At 41.0% G+C, this 20,714-nt stretch overlaps 1 protein-coding gene across 1 annotated transcript; it reads left to right on the top strand.

Annotated features, from left to right (window-relative positions):
* Positions 1-464: 464 nt before the first annotated feature.
* Positions 465-19,493, top strand: LOC147864419 (protein trichome birefringence-like 10). Its single transcript, XM_087320223.1, has 4 exons — positions 465-1,078; positions 5,856-6,257; positions 18,158-18,316; positions 19,163-19,493. The coding sequence occupies exons 1-4, from the start codon at positions 660-662 to the stop codon at positions 19,467-19,469; spliced, it is 1,287 nt and encodes a 428-aa protein (XP_087176349.1). The 5' UTR covers positions 465-659; the 3' UTR covers positions 19,470-19,493.
* The last annotated feature ends 1,221 nt before the right edge of the window (positions 19,494-20,714 follow it).

The raw sequence follows: 20,714 nt of genomic DNA, 5'->3' as shown, positions 1-20,714 counted from the left end.
AGATAGGTCAATGTCCATGGAAGACCAACTTTGCTCCATGTAAAAGGATCTAATCCATGGTGAGGATCAAATTTCATTTCTCAAAGAGAGATAGACAAATAGATAGATTTTATTACTATGTTCTAAAGTCAAATATAACCTATGAGACAAAAAATATAACATCTTCACGTACTACATATAAAAGTGAGTACCGACTCTCTATGATCAAGAACTTTAGAGAGAGAGAGAGAGATTTGAGAAAGATTAGAAATAACGAGAAGAAGAAAGGAGGCCCCCATGACTTTGTGCACATGATCACATGCTTAAAAAATTGGTTTAGTATCAAATGTTTAAATGATAATGAAATAGTAGTGGGACAAGATTTACAATCATGAAGATGCACGTCCCAAACTGCATATACGATGACTGCCCATGAGGATACACATTATCACATTAAGCTTAGGATAAATAAATAATGACACAAACCTTCTTTTATTTTTATAATATATGAACCTTATGACTAATGATAAGTGACTCAAACCTTCTTGTAACTATCATCTTCCCACTAATTATTATTTATGGTCATAATTTACACCAATCTCTAATGCTATCATCTTAATTAACCAAACTTTTGTGCTAAGTATATATATACCATCCCTTTATTCTATTACATTTATGTAATGGATCAAGTCATTAGTGTTTGTAAGAGAATCTCTCACCTAAATCGAGTTTACAAGTTCCTCATTGGATCTTTCCTAATACTCTTCTTTTGCTTCACATCCATTGATCTAGAACCTTTGCTTAATCATGTTTCCATCACCTCTAATTACACAACATCAATGTTTTGGTCTAATCTCTCACGCCTACAACAACGATTAGGGACCAACCACTTGATGACTAAGATTAGGGATATGAATTATGATACCCATGGGTGTGATCTTCTCGATGGGTCATGGGTTCATGATGGGAATAGTCATCCCCTCTACAGATCTCAACATTGCCCTTTTATCGATGAAGCCTTCCGATGCCAAGAGAATGGAAGACCTGATGAAGACTACATGAGGTGGAGATGGCAACCCGCTAAATGTAATATTCCTAGGTATGTATTCATATGCATACATATATATCAAATTCTTTCACTTTTACATCAATTCACTTATGTATTAACTTGAACTAACTAAAATCATTCATATTTAAACCTTACTAATATGGTTAGCTTAAAGCCTTTTAATCGATACCAAGAAGGGTGGGATATATGGATAGCTTAAAGAGCTTTTTAATCCACACCAAGAAGGGTGGGAAACATGGCTAGCTTAGAGTCTACTAAACATTTTATTTTCCATACGAAGAAGGGCAGGAAATAATATCAATCCAAACGACTAAGAGTTACATTTATTCTTGTACTTATAGGTAAGAATTTTTGAAATTTCCCCTCAATCCATGGCCCTTGTTTAGTGCGTTCCCACCTAAATTTGATGACTCAAATTTCACACTCGGATGGTCAATGAATTTCACCCTTCTCATTTTGTCTTCCTTCATGGTATAGGTCATCAAGTTTAGATCTTCTATGATGTATATCATAGACAATGCGATTGTGGACTCCATAGAGGAATCTAATACTAGTTTAGTTTTTGGGCATTCTAAGGTTATTTCCACCATTTGGTATTGTAGGTTGTAACACTTTTTGATATTATCAAGTACCTATTAGTAGCAAAACCTACATGTTATGACTCATCATCACGCTAATATATACAAGGTAGTCAAACTGTTCCCCCTTCACCATTTCTAACTACATGTAGATTGCACCTTCGTGGTGTTCAATACATAAAGAAAACATCAGCCATTCAAGAGGAATGTTGAATGCATATACAATTATGATGATAGTAGATCCTTAAGTATGCTTGACATGTGTTATTGAACTCTATCGAGAACATCAAGGAATAATAGAAAATGAGCTTCAAGAATATGTGGGGAGGAATTGTGATGGCCATCATACATCTGTGAGAGGCAATGATAACCAACAAATGGAACGAGTAAATGGCACATGAACAAGATTGACATTTTAAGGAATGATGTCATGGACAATCTTGGAATTCATGATAGGTTATGCATCTTGAAGTCATGAAACATGACCAACAAGCAATAAATATCATAGATAGGAATGTGCCTTCTGAGTAAACTCGCATGCCATGTCATACATTCTATGTGAAAGAGGTGATTTCTTTCACATTGAAGGTAAAATGTTGAATGATAGAATATCATTAATATCATTGGATTTTCTTGAAATCAAAATTCATGATGCCTTGAGGGATATTAGCAAGGAAGCATGCCCAAGTATTGATGGGCTACGAAGGATGTTTTACGAGAAGTTTTGGGATCATGTCAACCAATACTGGAGGGATTTGCCAAATTTTGGAACACCGGGTAGATGTCAAAGTCTTCCATGAAAGGGCTTATCTATCTAATTCCGAAATCAGAAGATCTCGTTGTCATTGTAGACATCAAAAAATGGAGGCCTCTAACTGTCTTGAATACGATCCAGAAAATCTATGCAAAAATTCTAGTGTGTGGACATAAGCCACATTTGCCAAAATTAACACATGACAACCAATTGGGTTTCGTGGAGGAGAGATGCATATTGGACAATGTTCTCACCTATGGGGAAGCATGTGTGAACGGTAAATAAACTCGACAGGAAACAACTATACTTATGTTACATTTTGAAAAGGCCTTTGACAAGATCAACTAGTCGTTTCTAGATAAAATATTGAAAACAATGGGATTACTGGATAGGTGGATCATAGAGATGTGGGTGTTGTAAAATTTGCAAGAAGCTATGTACTAATATCAGAAAATATGGGACCAAGTTTTGAAATAACACGTTCGGTAAGGCAAGGATTGTAGAGAACTATAGCTCTTAATGCATAGATGATTGTAGAGAACTATGGCTCTCAATGCGTAGATGAAAGCATAGAGGATTCTAAGACGGATTTAATAAGATTATAAATATATAAATATGTATAATAACAATATAATTAATAAGGTGGAGAAGAGACTTAGCAAATGGAGGAAAGGATTTTTTCACACTTGATGATAAGAGATACAATGGCTTTCTTATATAGTTGTGGGAAAGCCTAGCATGAATGGTATGTGGCAAACATGTGTTATGCCACGTGGTGCACATGTGTTCTTTATCTCCCTATATTACAATGTTTTTTTTATTGTGTTCTCCTCTACTGCGACAATATGAACAACATTCATTTCGCTAGGAACCCAGTCTTTCACGCTCAGACCAAGCACATTGAGGTGTACTATCGCTTCATCCGAGATATGTTGACCTGCAACACATCAGTATGAATTTGCAAATGGTCGACATCTTCATGAAGGCCCTAGGAGTCGACAAGTTGCGGCAATTCACGACAAACCTAGGTCTCTCGACCACCGATCAACCGAGCTTGAGAGGGAGTAAGGAGTTGTTCGTAACGTTGAATGGTGCATGTGCATTCCACATTATTCAATTCCCCGTGTTTTTCTATATAATTAATCATAAAGTGAGATGGCCATCCGTAGTCAAAGACGGAGACGACTCGAAGCCGACCCGAAGACCAGATCAATCCAACCCAACTATTCAACGACTAGAAATTGTGTTTGAAGGGGATGTATCCTTGTGAAGCTCTTATGTTAGAACGTGGCTTTGGGCGGTTTAAATGGTTGGGGCACTTCAATGCTAAACGAGATATACGTGAAATTAAACGAGCTAATGAAGATGTTGAAAGCTTGACAACAATGGTAGAATTAGAGGAATGGATGCCAATTAGAGTGCTTACTAGATGCAAAAAACAATGGGAATAGACCTAGACAGATACAAAAATGATGCAACTTCTAAAATCTGGATCTTGGAAGTACAAGCCTCAAGAACTTGACGAAAAAAAATTCAAAAACATGGTTCTTGGAGAAAGAAAGAATATGAACATGCCATGGAAGTCTATGTTAATGAGCATACTATGAATGCCTATATTGATCATGGATTAGTGGATAGATTTGGTGGGTTTTAACAACTCATAAACATGAACATACCATTGATATCTATATCAATGAGCATGTCATGGATGCATTTACTTATGAGATTAACATGGATTTCTATATCGATGGTGGTTGTATATAAGGGAACCTGAATCTCCAACCTATGAACATGAATATATCATGGATGTTGATGAACATGCAATGAAATTTCTACCCATAATGCATAGATCTAGGGAAACTTCAGTTCACAAATCAAGGGTCATGAACCCAAGCTCAGGGATTGGAGAAAGCAAGGAATATTGAACATCAATGTATAAAAAACTATGTGTGGTTATTGTAGATACACATCAAATCGGCCATGATGAGAGTACAAGGGAATCGGTTGGTATATCCAACACAACTTTTGTATTTTTTATGATTTTATAATACCAGGGTGTATCCTTTTCTTAAAAACAAAACGCCTCAAGAACTTGACATGGGATTCAATGGAACTAGGATTAAAAGTTCCGAAAGGTATTAATCAGTTTTTCCAATTATATTTCTCTAAGCTTGGTTGCAATATTCTACAACGCAAGAACATGGAGTAGAGAGGGCATTTCTAGCAAGTGGACTAGGGAAGAATTGGATGACGATTTCCTGAAACTATACTAGAAACAATTATGGGCCACAAAAGTTGCAAAAAAAGTAAAAGCGTTCTTATGGTTATGTAGCCACAAATCTCTTCTAGTAGGCGCTTGGCTACAGAAAAGGGGAATTAATGGGAAATGTAAGTTGTGGTCTTCAAGTATAGTTTGTAGAACATTCATTATGTGAATGCTCGCATGCATAGGAAGTTTGGGCTAAAGTGAGAAGGCTCAATATCTTAGGGATTTGCATTATGGTGAAGATTGGAGAAGAAAGCTAGGATATAGGGAGACCTAGGTGAACTGAAAGTGTTTTGTGTGCAGAGAAATAAATGCACTATATAGCTAACAAGGGAGATGTAAGTTTGGTCTAAAGTGAGAAGGCTCAATATCTTAGGGATTTGCACTATGGTGGAGATTGAAGAAGAAAGCTTGGATATAGGGAGACCTAGGTGGACTGAAAGCGTTTTATATGCAGTGAAATAAATGCACTATATAACCAACAAGGGAAATGTCGATATGGTGTTCAAATAGGCTATGTGACCTTTGGCCCACCATAGCCTCTATCATGTATGGAACATCTAGAAATCTGAATGCAAAGCATGTTTCTTGAGGGAAGAAGTTCAACCAAAGGAGACAATCACTGCTCTATGGTGTGATCTGATAACAAATGTTGGAGCTCAATCCGGAAGTTATATGGTATTTTTCTGAGATTTTGCATGCGATAGGATGATTAATATAACTTGGTGGTCCTGGAATATATGAAGATTACAATATCTTTTTGTTGTTCGTGATCAGTATTAGTTGTAGAGGAGTTCAATGATAAATAGAGAGGAGTGTGCTAGATAGGGTAATGTGGTAGATAGAATTGTTGAATGGTTATGATTACATTACTGATGTACATGTCAAACTGTAAAGACACTTTACCTAACTAATGGGAAGCACCCTTTCTTCAAAAAACAAAATTATTATGCATAAACAATGTTGTAAGTTTGTCACCTTTGTCTTTATTAAAATTTGAAGGAAGCATTCCTTCACACTGCATATATTTTTGTTTAGGCACCCCACCCATCAAATTTTGTCCAAGCTTGAACCCCACATATATGCTTTTGTGTATTATGTTTACACATACCATGTGAAACATCTTAATAATCATTTTTTCAATTTTTCTTTTCTTATGTCTAAAATATAAATTGATCATTAATTCTCGCATTGGTTTAATGTGACAAGGTTCAATGCAAGTAGAGTGTTGGAGCTACTAAAGGGGAAACGGATGGTGTTTGTGGGTGATTCAATAGGGCGAAACCAATGGGAATCAATGTTATGTATGCTGGCAAGCGGTGTGCATGATGATGCTGGAAGGCAACGTATCCATGAGGTAAATGGGGAACCAATCACAAAGCATAGAGGATTTTTGTCCTTCCGCTTTCCGGACCACGATAATCTCACCGTTGAGTACTACCGTTCACCCTACCTCGTTCCACAAGGAACCCCACCACCAAATTCCCCACCCAATGTCTCGTGCACCATTCGTGTGGATACTATGGATTGGACCTCACCCAAGTGGATTGGTGCCGACTTCCTCATCTTCAACTCTGGTCATTGGTGGACCTTTGCAAAGATAATGCGTGAGTATGTATTGTTTTCTCTTTATTATCATTATCATTCATCTTTTTCTTGTTGTTAAATATGATAATATGGCTTTGTCATCTTTATCATTAAAGTTATTATTGCATATAATAGTAATTATATTCTAGTGGATGAGACCTTTCTAAATTGAGCATGATGAATATGTTAATATATTTGAAAACTTTGTTTTAATGTTGATCTCAAAAGCAATTTTAGTGGGTAGATAACCTCCAATGTTCTTGCAACTAGCAGATGGTGTAAGTTTGAAATTAAATAATTGTCCATCTTACAACAAGGATATTGTTAGAGATTATCCACAATGAGGATATTGTATAGACCATGAAAGGATCCTTCTTCATTTATTTTTTTCCAAGTATTACGTCTCATTCTATTTCAATTTACTTTCCAATAATACGATGCAAAGATGCAATTGGTCAGTTTAATTCAATTTATGTGGCAATTTACCACATCATTTGGACCTTATAAAATACTCTCTTCTGACAAGGCAGAAAATGTTGTTATTTCGAAAATTATTGGCCTCCTTTTCCCATACCTCAATAGATTAAATGCCTAAGTATCATTACAACTACTCACAATATGCTAGAAACATTGTTTATAAACATCAAGAAGACAATTGGCATGTTATCTAAGTAGGTCTAGCCTTTTGCAAAAGTATAGGTGAAATAATGCTTGAGGCATCATCAAGTGGGTAGGGTGATATAATAATGTTCTGCATGTCCTCACCAGAGGCGAACTTGATGGAAAAATCTATGAGGTACAATATATTATGAATTTTCTACTAGTGTTGTAGATGTAGAGGAACCCTTTTTATTGTGGAGTAGAAGATGATATGATCCAATTTCTACAATCGCGGGTGGTGGTTGGCTAGAAGGTCCAAGTAGCAACTGATGTCATAGAGGATTTGTGCGGTGCATGCCCCAATGTTAGAGTTACAATTTGGGATGTGACCATAGATCAGAACTTGTTCGTCTAGGAGAAGTCATATCCGATAATCCTAAGGCAACCGCACATCACAACAATACAAATAGAGACTAAAGTGATTGATAACGGAGCTACATTTTTCAATATCCGGACTTAGGATGGGAAGAGGTATGTACAGTTGTACAGTTCCTTACTATTCGACTGAATCATGAGAGGAACAAGGAGCGTCTATGGGATCATCTACTACAAGACGTGAAAGATTTTGTATAGGATTTCTAGGGTAGCATAACAAAATTCTCCTTCAGTTCCGAAGAAATCGGATGTATGGATCCGAAAATGGTCAAGCCAATAGTCATCTTTACGATCCCTCACTTTCCGTGTAATCTAAAGCCAATTCTATTGCCAAGATCGAGTATCTCGTAGCTAATCAAGCTTCTAAATATAAAAGGGAATCTTGAAGCCATTGAGTGTTCCACACTCAAGTAGGTGATTTATGATGCAGATGAATTATGAGCAACTTTGACTAATCTAAGACATGTAGTCGGTGAATCGAATCACCATCTAGAATTCAAGAGTGGGGTTGATAGTAGATGTGTTTGTAGAGATGTTTGTTGGGAGGGCAATCTACTCCATAGGAGACCTCTACTCTAGCTATGAATAATTCCAACTTGTAGCTGACAGTCGAGATATATCACCTCCAACTTTAGATGTGTATCTTACCTCAAAGTACGACCAAGTCAATGGCTCACATTGTGAACAACAAGCACAAAGTTCTTTGAGGTTTTATTGCTCACATAACCATGATCTTCTTGAATGATATACCCATCAAAGGATGTGGGAAAAGAATGAAGAATGATAGGTTGGATAATGTTGGATGCTGGAAGTGATGAGGATACTACTAGCCTCAATCGGTTATCACGTGTGCAAATGAGGGGGTGTAAAGATCGAGAAGACAAAAATAACAGAAGAAGGAAAAACAAAGTACAGAGACACAAGTATTTTTAACGTGGAAAACCACTCTTTCTCTCACTCTCCTACACACTAGTTACGTTACAACATAATGACTTGCCCTAGGTGCATTTATACTCATACAATATGAGCTATTTACAAATATAACCCCAAGTCGGCTTTGACCGATTCGGCAATTAACTGAATTGATTATTATTATTCGATTTTCAACCTCGCCCAAATTTGAGAATCGATCAATTTTTTGACTAAAACCTATTGGTTTAGGCTATGTTGTTGTTGACCAATTCCACTTACTCTTCTCTCCAACTCGTGCTCTCCTTCCCATTGAGAGGGACCTATTTCCTAACAGGAAGTTCATTAGAGATCACATGCAGGACTATGATAAAGTACTTTCAAGATTGAAGGAGGTACATTTTCGTCTCCAAAATCAGATCACACGGTACTAATAGTAGGACATACGTGTGGGCAATATGGAAGGAAGTCGATAGCAACAAAGATCAAAGTGATAAAAAATATGGAGGAACACAATCTGTATTTGAAGTTCAAAGGTTCTTGGGTGCATGTGTCTAATATCGCTAGTGGATTCCAAATTATGCCCACATATCGGATCCACATTACTGACTATTGAGGAAATAGGAAATGTTCAAATGGGTGGAGGAGCACTCAAATGCAATTAAAAGAACTAAAGGAGAATCTGGCTAAAGCAATCTAATTCGGTTTGGTGCAAAAGGGCTTAGTGGAAATCAACGGAAGTATGTGCAACTGAAGAGAGAGCTTTGGGGGATAGTCAGCACTATCAAGATGGTAATTCTAGAGATAGATTTCTACCCAATTCTTGAGATTAATACAAATTGCGATACTCTAGACCACATAATGATTAGGTGTTGTTTCTACATCAAATCCATCAACCCTGAGCTTCAACATATATCTACTGAGAAGAATGCAATGGCTAATATGTTATCTAGAGAAAAATACAAAAACGAGGAAGTAGTAGAACTAGAAGAAGAGAAACCAGCTTTAGCCATAAATGCAATTAGAGGGGGTGAGCCACATGAAGAACATATATTCAAGGGGAGGAATATGATTCAAAAGAGTGTAAGGAAACCGGGAAGTATCTACAAGCACCATGAAAAAAAGTAACTTAGAGCGAGCGACATTTCTTGAATTTCTAAAAGACAACTCAATGATTCTTCTTGAATTTTTTAAAAGAATACTCACTGATTCTTCTTGCATTAGGGATACTGTAAAAGTAACGTGCGGAAGCAAGTATGAAGACCGAACAGGAGGAAGAAAACTCAGGTTTAATGGAGAGCTTGAGCTTACGCAGTATACGCGGGAGAGACAGAGAGAGTGAGAGAAAAAAATAACAATCTCTATTCACCACACTATACATATGTGTTCAATGAACGCTTTTATACAAGTCCAAGAAGGAGTAACCGAAGTACTGACAGTACTTCAATGCTCATTAAGAGCTCCTACACTAACTCCCAAATATATTCCTCACGGAATATCTTTCCTAACGGCCTCCCGGTTTACGCACCGATCCGGCCCTACCTACGCACCGGTCTACGTACCGGTTTATGCATTCGGCCTAACCGATCTGTCCCAACCGATCCGGTCCCCGGCTTCTTCAGCCGATCCGGCCGATGTTGAGCTTGTCTCTCAACACTCCCCCTCAAGCTCAACTTGAGGCTCTTCGGGATCTTCGGGCTCACAGCTCCGGTTCCTCCTGGCTTCACGCAGCGCTTGCGCTCCTCGACCTGTTCGACTCCGCGCGCTTCGACCCTTCCGGTCGGCTTGTCTGCTCATGTGGCCCTTATCAGCTCTTCTGTTGTTGCTGTGTTGACGCTTCTCCTGCTAACTTTTCTTCCGCTTGGGCCTCGGTTGATTGAGCATATCTGAATCAAACATCCGAACCGACTCGGCTACCTCCGATCGGTTTTCGCTCTCGTCTGAGTTGGCTGTCTCCAACTTATCTTCGGTCTTTTGCTCGATGGCGTCATCTTCCCAATGCATGGTTGGCTTCGGCTCTCTCCTTCGGCTGCTCCCCTTCTGTCCGCTTCCGGACTTTTCCGCGGGTCCGCCCTCAGCTTCTTCAGCCGATCCGAAGTCGAACTCAACAACCGAGTCAACTGACTCGGTGTCGCGGTCTCCGCTCCTTTCCTGCTGCCTTGCTTGGTCGTTCGGGACTGTTCTCCCCCTCAAGTTTGGCACGTCGAGGTGACGCAATCCGAGCGCACCTGAGAATTGCCGCAACTTGTCCAGACCAAGAGGCTTAGTGAAGATGTCGGCAGTTTGCCGATCTTTCGGTACGTACTGAAGTTCAACTTCACCGGAAAGGACACGCTCATGGACGAAATGATAGTGCACCTCAATGTGCTTGGTCCGTGCGTGAAAAACGGGGTTTTTCGCGAGCTGGATGCTGCTAAGGTTATCGCAGTAGACCGTCGTTGGATCTGACACCTCCTCTTGCAGGTCCTTAAGTAGCCGCTTCAACCATATGGCTTCGCATGTCGCGACAGCCGCTCCTCGGTACTCAGCTTCGGTGCTCGAGAATGCAACTGTTGGCTGCTTCTTACTGCTCCACGCAATCGCGGCACTCCCGAGGGAGAACGCGTGTCCGGATGTGGATCGGCGATCGGCGGCGTTGCTAGCCCAATCAACATCGGTGTAGCCGACTAACTGCACGGCTGCACCGGTCCGATATAACAGTCCCCGGTCCTTAGTGCCGTTGACATACCGAAGTATGCGTTGCGCACACTGGAGGTGCTCCTCGGTAGGTCGTGCCATGAACTGACTGATCACGCCGACCGGATAACTGAGGTCAGGTCGGGTGATGGTCAAGTATATGAGGCTTCCGACAATTTGTCGAAACCTCGTCGGGTCGCATACCTTTCCCGTATTGGGACGAAGCTTGACGGTTCTGTCCAGAGGAGTCGAGACAGACTTACAGTCGGCCATCCCGAATTTGAAGAGCATACTCAGCACGTAATAACGTTGGTTGATCAATATGCCTTCGGGGGTACGGATCACTTTGATCCCGAGGAAGTAATGAAGGTCCCCCAGATCTTTCATGTCGAACGATGCCGCAAACTAGAGCTTCATGCGGTCGATTTCACCTAGGTCGGCGCCGGTGATGACCAAGTCATCAACATATAGTAGAATACTAACCGGTCTAAGTCGACCTTTCCGGATGAACAGGGAAGAGTCTGATTTTGACGTGACGAAGCCCATCCGACGCAGTTGTTGCGTGATCTTCGCATCCCAGGCACGCGGGGCTTGCTTTAGTCCGTAAAGGGACTTCTTCAGTCGCCATACTGCGGAGGAGTTCGTTCCAGAATGAAATCCGGGGGGGTTGTACCATATACACCTGTTCCTCAAGGTCACCTTGCAGGAACACATTCTTTACATCCATTTGATGTAAGTGCCACCCCTTCGCTGCAGCTACTGCGAGTAAAACACGGACGGTCGTCATTTTCACGACCGGCGCAAATGTCTCATCATAGTCGATGCCATGTTTCTGCGCGTAGCCCTTTGCCATTAGCCGAGCCTTGTACCGGTTGACCGAGCCATCGGTGTTGTACTTGACCTTATACACCCACCTACATGCGATCAGTTTTACCCCTCTTGGTGCGTCAACGAGGTCCCAGGTCTCGTTCTCCGCCAATGCGTGCATCTCTTCCTCCATCGCGGCACGTCAATTTGCGTTTTTAGCCGCTTCTGCGTAGCTGTCCGGCTCACACACTTCCGCTACACGGGTCATGTACGCATAATGATGCGCCATGTACTCGTTGTATCCGAACCGCAAAACAGGATTCTTCTAGCGGGTAGATCGACGTAATCTCACATTAGCCGATGTTCAGGCCTTCTCGGTCGACGCGGACTTCACCTTTAAAGACCTGTCACCGATTCCCTCGGAGTCGGACTCGCGTCAGTTTGACTCGTTCCTATCCGTGCTGGAATCCGACATCTTCTTCTTCCCTTTCTCTTTGCACGTAAGCCGTCTCCTCGGCTTCCTGCGCGGGGAATGCACGGCCGAGTTTCCACCACTTGCCGGCTCTTCATCGGACTGGTCGTACCGACTCAGTCGTCCAATCGGTCCACTTAAACGGAGTGAAATAGGACTCTCTTCGTGGGTCTCGATCTCGGGCTCATCCGGAGGCATCTCGGCCTCGCTAACCTCATCGTCAGAGCTTGGATTGGAGTCGGGTTTTCGAGTCGGGGGCTGGTACCAGGACGTGGACTCGTCAAACACAACGTCGCGGCTAACACGCGCTTGTTTGGTGCGAGGGTTATAGCACTTATAACCCTTCTGCTCGTCCGAGTAACCGACCAAGATGCATTTCTCGGCCTTTGCGTCCAGCTTCCTCCTTTTCTCCTTCGGTACATGCACATACGCAATGCTACCGAACACCCTCAGGTGTTGCAAGTTCGACTTGGTTCCGAAATATAGCTCGTGCGCCGACACTTTGTCTCCGATCCGGTTCTGGATGTATACCGCGGTCCTTACCGCCTCAGCCCAGTAGAACTTGGGCAAGCTCTTCTCCTCCAGCATTGCCCGTGCCGCTTCCACAACTGACTGATTCTTCCTCTCAGCCACACCTTCTGCTCCGGCGTGTATCTACAACTGAATTCGCGCCGAATTCCCATTTGTTGTAGATAACCATTGAATTGACCAGAAAAGTACTCTTTCCCACCATCCGACCGCAGGCACTTGATCTTTCGTCCCGGCTCCGGTTTCGCTCGTTGGGGAAAGGAAGTCGGTGTTGCTTCCCGAGCTGGCAGGCTTCACAAATTTGTGCCTTTTGGCCACTAAATTTGGGCAATCCGAACACTACCTGTTTCGATTGCAGATCTTGAAGCCGTTGGTAGTTGACGTGGCCTATCTGCTTGTGCCACAAGTCGATGTCCGACTCGAATTTTTGTCCCTTCGCGAATATTGCGGTGCCGCCCTCAGTGGAATCGAGAATGAACATCCTCCTGTCTCTGCGCCCTCGCACAATCACACGGCCTTCTTCCTCAATGAAGCACCCGAGGTGTGTAAACCGAACCTCCATCCCTTGGTCGATGATCTGTCCGACCGAGACCAAGTTCTTCGTGATTGTCGGAACGTGCAGCACGTTCATGAGTTTCCCTTTCTGCCCGACATGGCTAAGGGGAACTTCTCCAACATTCACGATCGGATGCGGAGTGTCGTCTCCAGTTGTGACTACTCTAGGTTGTATCGGTTTTTCAAGGTACGAGAACCACTCCTTATGGCTCGTCATGTGGTTTGACACGCCAGAGTCTACGTACCACACCTCGTCCGACCTCGGGGTGGTCCGTTTCATTGAGTTTGCTTCGTGGCTCGTCACGAAGGCAGACGCTTCTCCGGCTCTCCCGAAGTCTTCGGCGTAGTGCGATCGCTGCTGACTTCCCTTGTCGGTATGTCCGGAGCCGTTTCCGGAACCGGTTCTCTCCGAATTGGTGCGCTTCTTCCAGCACTCACTTTCCTTGTGGCCTTTCTTGCCACAGTACCAGCACTCCGCAATGGCCTTCCCTTGCCAGTTCTCATCGCTTCAACTCCCCCTGTTTTCGGAGGGTTCGGAGTTGTTGTCGGCATCACTTCGGTGCCTTCTTCCTTGATCTCCTTGGCCGCCTCCATTGCATGCCGACTCGCCTCGTCCTCCACGTCCATGGGGCCTATCTCCCTCCATGTACAGCATTCTGCTATCAGTGTGTGTGCTTGTAGACGCACCTGTGTGGTTCTCCTCTACCAGGAGCATTGACTGTAAGTCGAAAAAGGACGACGTATTCTCCCGTGTACACACAGCCGTTCGGAACGCTCCGAATTTCGACACCAAACCTCTGAGACAGATCTGATGCGAGGGAGTCGCACATATCCTTGATCTTCGAGGTATAGTCCGCCACCGACAAGTCGCGTTGTCGTAGATTGCTCAACTCGTGTCGGAGCTGAAGCTTCCTGGTTGTGGTGCTCGCGGCGAAAATCTTCTTCAGATTTTCCCACGCACCCTTCGGCGTCTTTGCATCCCGAACATAGCTCAATAGTTGTTCGCCCACACACGACGCGAAGCAGTATAATACCCTGCTCGCCGATTGCTCCCACGATGGGAAGTCTCTGTGTGTCGATTCGAGTGCCGCGTCATTAGCTCCTTCGACATAACTCTAGTAGCCGTGCCCGAGCAGGTACTAGTGCATCTTGTAGGACCAAGACGCGTAGTTGGTTCTGTCGAGCTTCTCTGTTGGAAGCGAGCTCGCCATGCCTCTATCCATCGTTCTTCTTGTTCTTCTTCGTCAAGCTGTGTCGGCTGCAGAGAGGTTCTCAACCCTCACGTTCTGATACCATGTAAAAGTAATGTGCGGAAGCAAGTAGGAAGACCGAACAGGAGGAAGAAAACTCAGGTTTAATGGAGAGCTTGAGCTTACGCAGTATACGCTGGAGAGACAGAGAGAGTGAGAGAAAAAAACAACAATCTCTATTCACCACACTATACATATGTGTTCAACGAACGCTTTTATACAAGTCCTAGAAGGACTGACCGAAGTACTGACAGTACTTCAATGCTCATTAAGAGCTCCTACACTAACTCCCAAATATATTCCTCACGGAATATCTTTCCTAACGGCCTCCTGGTTTATGCACCGATCCGGCCCTACCTACGCACCAGTCTGCGTACCGGTTTACGCATTCGGCCTAATCGATCTGTCCCAACCGATCCGGTCCCCGGCTTCTTCAGCCGATCCGGCCGATGTTGAGCTTGTCTCTCAACAGATACCTATGGAAGCACCTAAAGTTTAAAACGAGAAATCCACAATGGTTTACCTACGACCATAGCAAAAACCTACACTAAGTTATCTCACATATATTAAAGGAATTGCATGATAGGGAGTGGGTTGGACATTGTGGAGTTTGGGCAACATTCAATTAAATCAGGAAAGATATAGGTGGTAGGAATTCTACAACAAAATCAAGAGGTATGTCAAGACATGCCCAACTTGTCAATTCTATTGCAACATTAAGTATAGAGATGAGTTGCACCCACTCTACTCGCAAGGTGTACACCACAAGTGGATGGTGTATACAATGGAAATGTCGATGGGGCCATGTCAAAAGAAGTTCTTGGTGTTAGCTAGAGAATACCTTAAAAATTAGGTAGAAGAGACAACACTAAGATCAAAGACCACTTTGATTTTTTGTCAATTAATATTAGAGGTTATAGTATGTAGATATGGCTGTGTAAGAAAGATAGTGGTTTATAGAGGTGAGCTCAATTCTAATGAAGCACGGGAGTTCTTCCTATATACATTGTGGGCCAACAAGTTTACACATAGTTTGATGACATGGTATATGTTGATAGAGGTCATGACGAGACAAACTCTAATTATGCTGATTGAAGAGAAGATCGCTACATGGGCAATGCTCCATTGGAGTCAAAAATGAGTAGAGACGACTTGCTAATTGTTAAGTTGGATTTGATAACTACATTGTCAAGGAAAAGATGTAGAAAGGGCTAATGAGAAGTTTAAAGAAGCTCAGATCAAGAACAAAATAAGATTTTACGAATTGAAAAGATTATGGCCACAAAAGATCCAAGAAGGAGACTAGGTACTCGTACTAGACAGTAAAGAAGTACTAGTTCCATACTAGACTGGGTGTAAGATCAAGTCTTAGTAAAGAGGCATTTGACAAATGAATCTTGTAAGTGTTTTTGAATTAATTAATTCTCTTTTCTCAACAACTTCACATCTATCTCGTCTCCTTACCATAGGACCAACCGCGACTACATCTTATCATACTGATCGTCCCCAAGTCACAAAACCTCGATAGTTGCAACACACGACCGTGATCTTTTACGACGTCATTGGAGTGTACCTTCACAAAAAATGGACTTATAAATGAAGAGTGACAAAGACTAGTTGAGTATGTGGTCCAAAAGGAAAACATATATGAATGTCCATTATATAGTAGCACAATCAAAAGGGTTGCAAGACAACTAAGTGGTTGGAAACAAATTGATGAGAAATTATCAAAACGGAATTTTGGATTTAATATGTCCTATGCAATGATGTGGTATCAATAAACACATACTTCTATTTACGTTACATATGTTTAATTGACTCCCTCGAATCCTTCTACTATTCATTTTGGATGTCCAAGCTATGTGTATGCATGAGTCGATGTAGGCAAGACAACACTCGATGCCAAATGCCAACAAGGTGTATCATACGCAAACTCAACATGGATCCCAAGTCCATTCCATCAAGAATATTGAGTGTAATTATGTGGTCAACAAGCCTTTTTTCGTTGTTTGTTTGTGTTCTTGTCTAAGCTCTAGTCTCATTTTTGTCCCATTTACTCTCACAATTGTTCTACATACACACTTGCTCTCTAGTGTCTTTTCCTTCTCTAACAAGAGTTCTTATTGTCTCTCTACAATCCACTTCCAAATATACTATTAATCTTGAAGGGAAAACTCTAAACTTAATACAATTGTAAATACATCAATGAACAATGATAGAGGGAAACCAAACTTGGGACTTGGTGGATTCACAAATTCTAGAGTGACATCTGGTAGGAACCAAGTAGGTATGGAAAACTATTTGCAAACAAGGCCCTTTGGTATCCTAAGAACTTCATAAGAAAATGTTAGACCAATAAGAAAGCCTTTTGATAGTTCTACATATGTTTTGTGGGTGGATAGCCTCGTCTAAATTTTCACAGAAGAGAAATAAGCATTTCTAGGAATTTAGATTAGACTTGGAACTTTATAACCTACTGACTATGATCTTGGATTCTTGCATTATTTTGTTGGACTAGAGGTGTATTTATCTCTCAAAATTGAGTATCACAAGAAATCATTAATATGTTCATAGAGTATAGGTTCAAGGTGCTTGTTATTATTGTGATTAGTTTGGAGTTGAAGGAGAACAACACGATGCAAATGATCATCGTTTTTCACTAAAATATAACTCACATTTGTACTTAGGATGTTGAGTTGACATTAAAGTATGCACCTAGGCACACTCATGGAAGTTGGGATTGAAAATGTTGAGGCATCGAATGGAACCATTGTCATTGAGTCATGTTTAAGGATAAACATATCATGACTATGATTAGAGTAGAAGCTAGAGATAATTGGAAGTTAAGATATGATTACAATTGTTTCTTTGTTATACTTTATGAGCATTCTCTTGGATCACTTAGCAAAATTAACATCTCTATTGGGTGTGGAAGAAAAGTAGAAGGCGAATCCAAATGAAATCGTCTGAATTTAGAAGAACTATGAGCTCAAATGAAGGGGAAATTAATTGTGACATGATGACATAGATATTCCAATAGTTATGTCATTGCTAAGAATCTTGATCTACACAAGGAGCAAGCATATGGAGATCTAATGACATTATAGGTGCACACTCATAGTGATTCAATTGAATTTAGTGACCATGTCTGGATAGTCGTGTGTATCAAATGGTGTTGCGAAAGATTTGGACTTGAAGAGGGCTATTAATGAATTGCAAGCTCTTTGTTGACTTCCCAAATGTTGGGCCTTGTATTCTTGATCTATTAATAAGGTAAGTTGATTGGTAAATGCATAATGCATTTTTGTACATAATGTCTATTTTAAGCTATAAAATTAACTTAAATTATCACATTAAGTTGGACTAGGTTCGTACATAATATTCGTGAAAATTTAAGGTTAGAATAAAGCTTACAACATTGGTTTATCAAATATCATGTGGTGATCAACCACCATGATGCAAAATTCAACTTTAATCTTTGCAAGCAATGTATAATGTGTGCAAGCTATTCATTTCAATTAAAATGTTGCATTGCTTAATAAATAAAGGATGTAAAAGAATTTACGTTTTTTATAATTACTTAGATATACCTTTTCTTATATGTTGACTTGATGGTAGCTTATAATGTTTTGAATTTTACTTGAGTTGGATAAAAGTTCTTTCATAACCATATTTATATACCCATTGTGTAGGGGATGTTATTTCCAAATTGGAGATCAAGCAAATACTAGCATGGAGATCGAAGATGGCTTTAAATTTGCAATGAGAACTTGGAGAAAATGGGTTGCTACAGAGTTAGATATAGAAAAGACAAAAGTGGTATTTAGAACATATGCACCAACACACTTTAGGTAAACTCAAAATGAAGTTATTTGACATTCATGTTGTGTTGAAAAATCACATTTAGGCAATGAAATTTAGTACTTTCTATTATAACGTATTTATGTTTTCATTAGTTTGGTTTGGCTTCATAGTTACTTCATCGTTTGCACTAGACAAATACCTTTAACTAACTCTTCAACAAAAGAAACACAACAGTAAATTTTAAAAAAGGAATATAGAAGGTATATTAAACAAACCCTATGACCTATTCAAAAGCTATAGTGAACCTTCAATTATTCATCTTTGGTTTAATGCGATCTTGGAATTGTTGATGTTAGAAACCATAAAACAAGCTATAGATGCATTAGATTGTTGAACTAGTTCCCTTAAGGGAGAAAATAAGATGTATTTACGACTTCATTGAGTTTTATTGTCTATGGATTACTATATCATGTTTTTTCTAATTTGTTTTATTGAATGGGTGATATAGATAAAGCATCTATGTGAAACCAGTAGTATAAGAATAATGACCAGTTTCTTTTGGATGAGTTTGTGTAACATACTTCAAACCTTTTAAAAGAAATTTCTTTTATTTGTTTCCTTTCTTGGTAACTACATCAAAACAAGAACATCAATAGTCTTATCAATCATATTTAGGCTGCAATAGTATTGATTTATTGTATACCTAATGTGAATAAGTATGATCATTCTTTTCTATCTATTGCATGCAAATTTCACAACTTACGTACTCCCTCACATGGGCAACACTAGTGTAGCAATTTAAGAATGTTCTTTTATAATGCTTTTCCCAAATCCTTTGCATTTTGAAGAGAATACTTTTATCGTTTTTCTGAAACATTTTATAAATATGACAGTGGGGGCTTGTGGAATACGGGCGGACGGTGCGATAAAGAGACACAACCATTAACCATGAGCACCAAGTTTGAAGATGAGCATTGGACAAAGAAATATGTTGAATTGGAAACAGAACACTTGCGAGGGATGGGTGTCCAAATATTAGACATAACAGGAATGTCCAGCTATAGGAAGGATGCACATTGTTCCATCTATACAAGTGTGCAGAAGCCTCTTCGCATGAACAATCAAGATTGTAGCCATTGGTGCCTCCCTGGGCTCCCAGATGCTTGGAATGAGCTCCTTTTCATAAGCCTTTTCACGTAAATATAGAGATATTCTTACATTCAGTACATGTTGGCCTATGAGTATGATTCGGAAGAGGAAGTGTGAACAGGGAAGAGTTAAGGCCGGAGGATTATTATTAATATAGTTAAGGAAATGACGGATCCGGATAGTTGTACCGATCAAGATCCGGTAGTTAGAAAGGCACCGTTTTGTAACTCTTACCGGATGCCTATAAAAGGATCTGGATTTATGTGTAATTCCTGGAAGTAATACAAGTATTAAGCATTGTTGTTGTTAAATCTTATTGTCTATCTTGTGTACTTGTCGTTTGTGCCATCATTCATAATCGTATGTGTGTAATTAAAATCCGGATAGCTATGTGATTTCGAAAGGCATTCTGAAAAGTAACCAGACACTGTTAAGTGAATAAGATCCGAATAATTATCCATATCTCCGACCACCCCATTAGAAACGTGTTCCAGAAGAACACCTTGTGTTGTGGCTAGTCCGGACTAGGATAAACACAGTTTTGGCGACCACAATTCCTGCATAGAGCAGTGAACAACGGGGAATGGATGTCTAGACAAACGAACGACCCAATGACCGAGCGAGCGAGAAGATTAACTGATTGACTATAGAGGTAGGAAGCTTACCAGTAGGCGGTAGAAAAGATCTACCAGGATCGATCTTTTCCTAGAGTGCTCCGGTTGGTCGAGGAGGAAACGGTCCGGATTCAAAATCAACGACATTCACACAAGGGAAGCAGCCTTACCAGTCTGGTCGACGCCGAATCGATATTGCAGACTTTAGCAAAAGGCACTAGAGATTCAGAGGCTTTTTCGGCACTTGAGTCGGGAACGGACAGTGATGAGCAGAACGTCTACTCGAACGAGCCGGAGGAACATGGATCCGAGCACACACCGGAGTTGAAAACTCCGTTATCAACACCGGTGGAACAAGAAATTCCGGTTCCAACACCACTGGCTCAGGAAATTGATCTAGTGCGGCTAGAACAAGTGGTTCGGAAACAAAAACCGGAGGAGGAAGACAATTGTGTGCCAACAACACTAGTACACGAACCCATACTAAAACCGGAATGAGCCGAAGAAGAAGATAACATGCCGTACCCATACCCCAAGTAACATGACAAACCGGACGCAGAGGCACACGTCTATGCCTTTTACAGACATGGAGGCCAACCATGTCTAACACCGGCTAACGGAAGTAGAAGCCGAACGATAAAAAATAGCAGAATTCGGGATATCACTGGAAGGACCGGCGGCG

Source organism: Azolla caroliniana, unplaced genomic scaffold, assembly GCF_043228905.1.
Source record: "Azolla caroliniana isolate FFs.n. ecotype wild unplaced genomic scaffold, voAzoCaro1.0.p SCAF_5, whole genome shotgun sequence".
NCBI lineage: Eukaryota > Viridiplantae > Streptophyta > Polypodiopsida > Salviniales > Salviniaceae > Azolla > Azolla caroliniana.
This window is presented reverse-complemented; position numbering and strand designations above follow the sequence as displayed.

Coding starts and splice junctions, on each gene's coding strand:
- LOC147864419 (XM_087320223.1), top strand. CDS start 660: ATGGATCAAGTCATTAGTGTTTGTAAGAGAATCTCTCACCTAAATCGA. Junction 6,258..18,157: donor TTTGCAAAGATAATGCGTGA/GTATGTATTGTT, acceptor CCCATTGTGTAG/GGGATGTTATTTCCAAATTG. Junction 18,317..19,162: donor TATGCACCAACACACTTTAG/GTAAACTCAAAA, acceptor TAAATATGACAG/TGGGGGCTTGTGGAATACGG.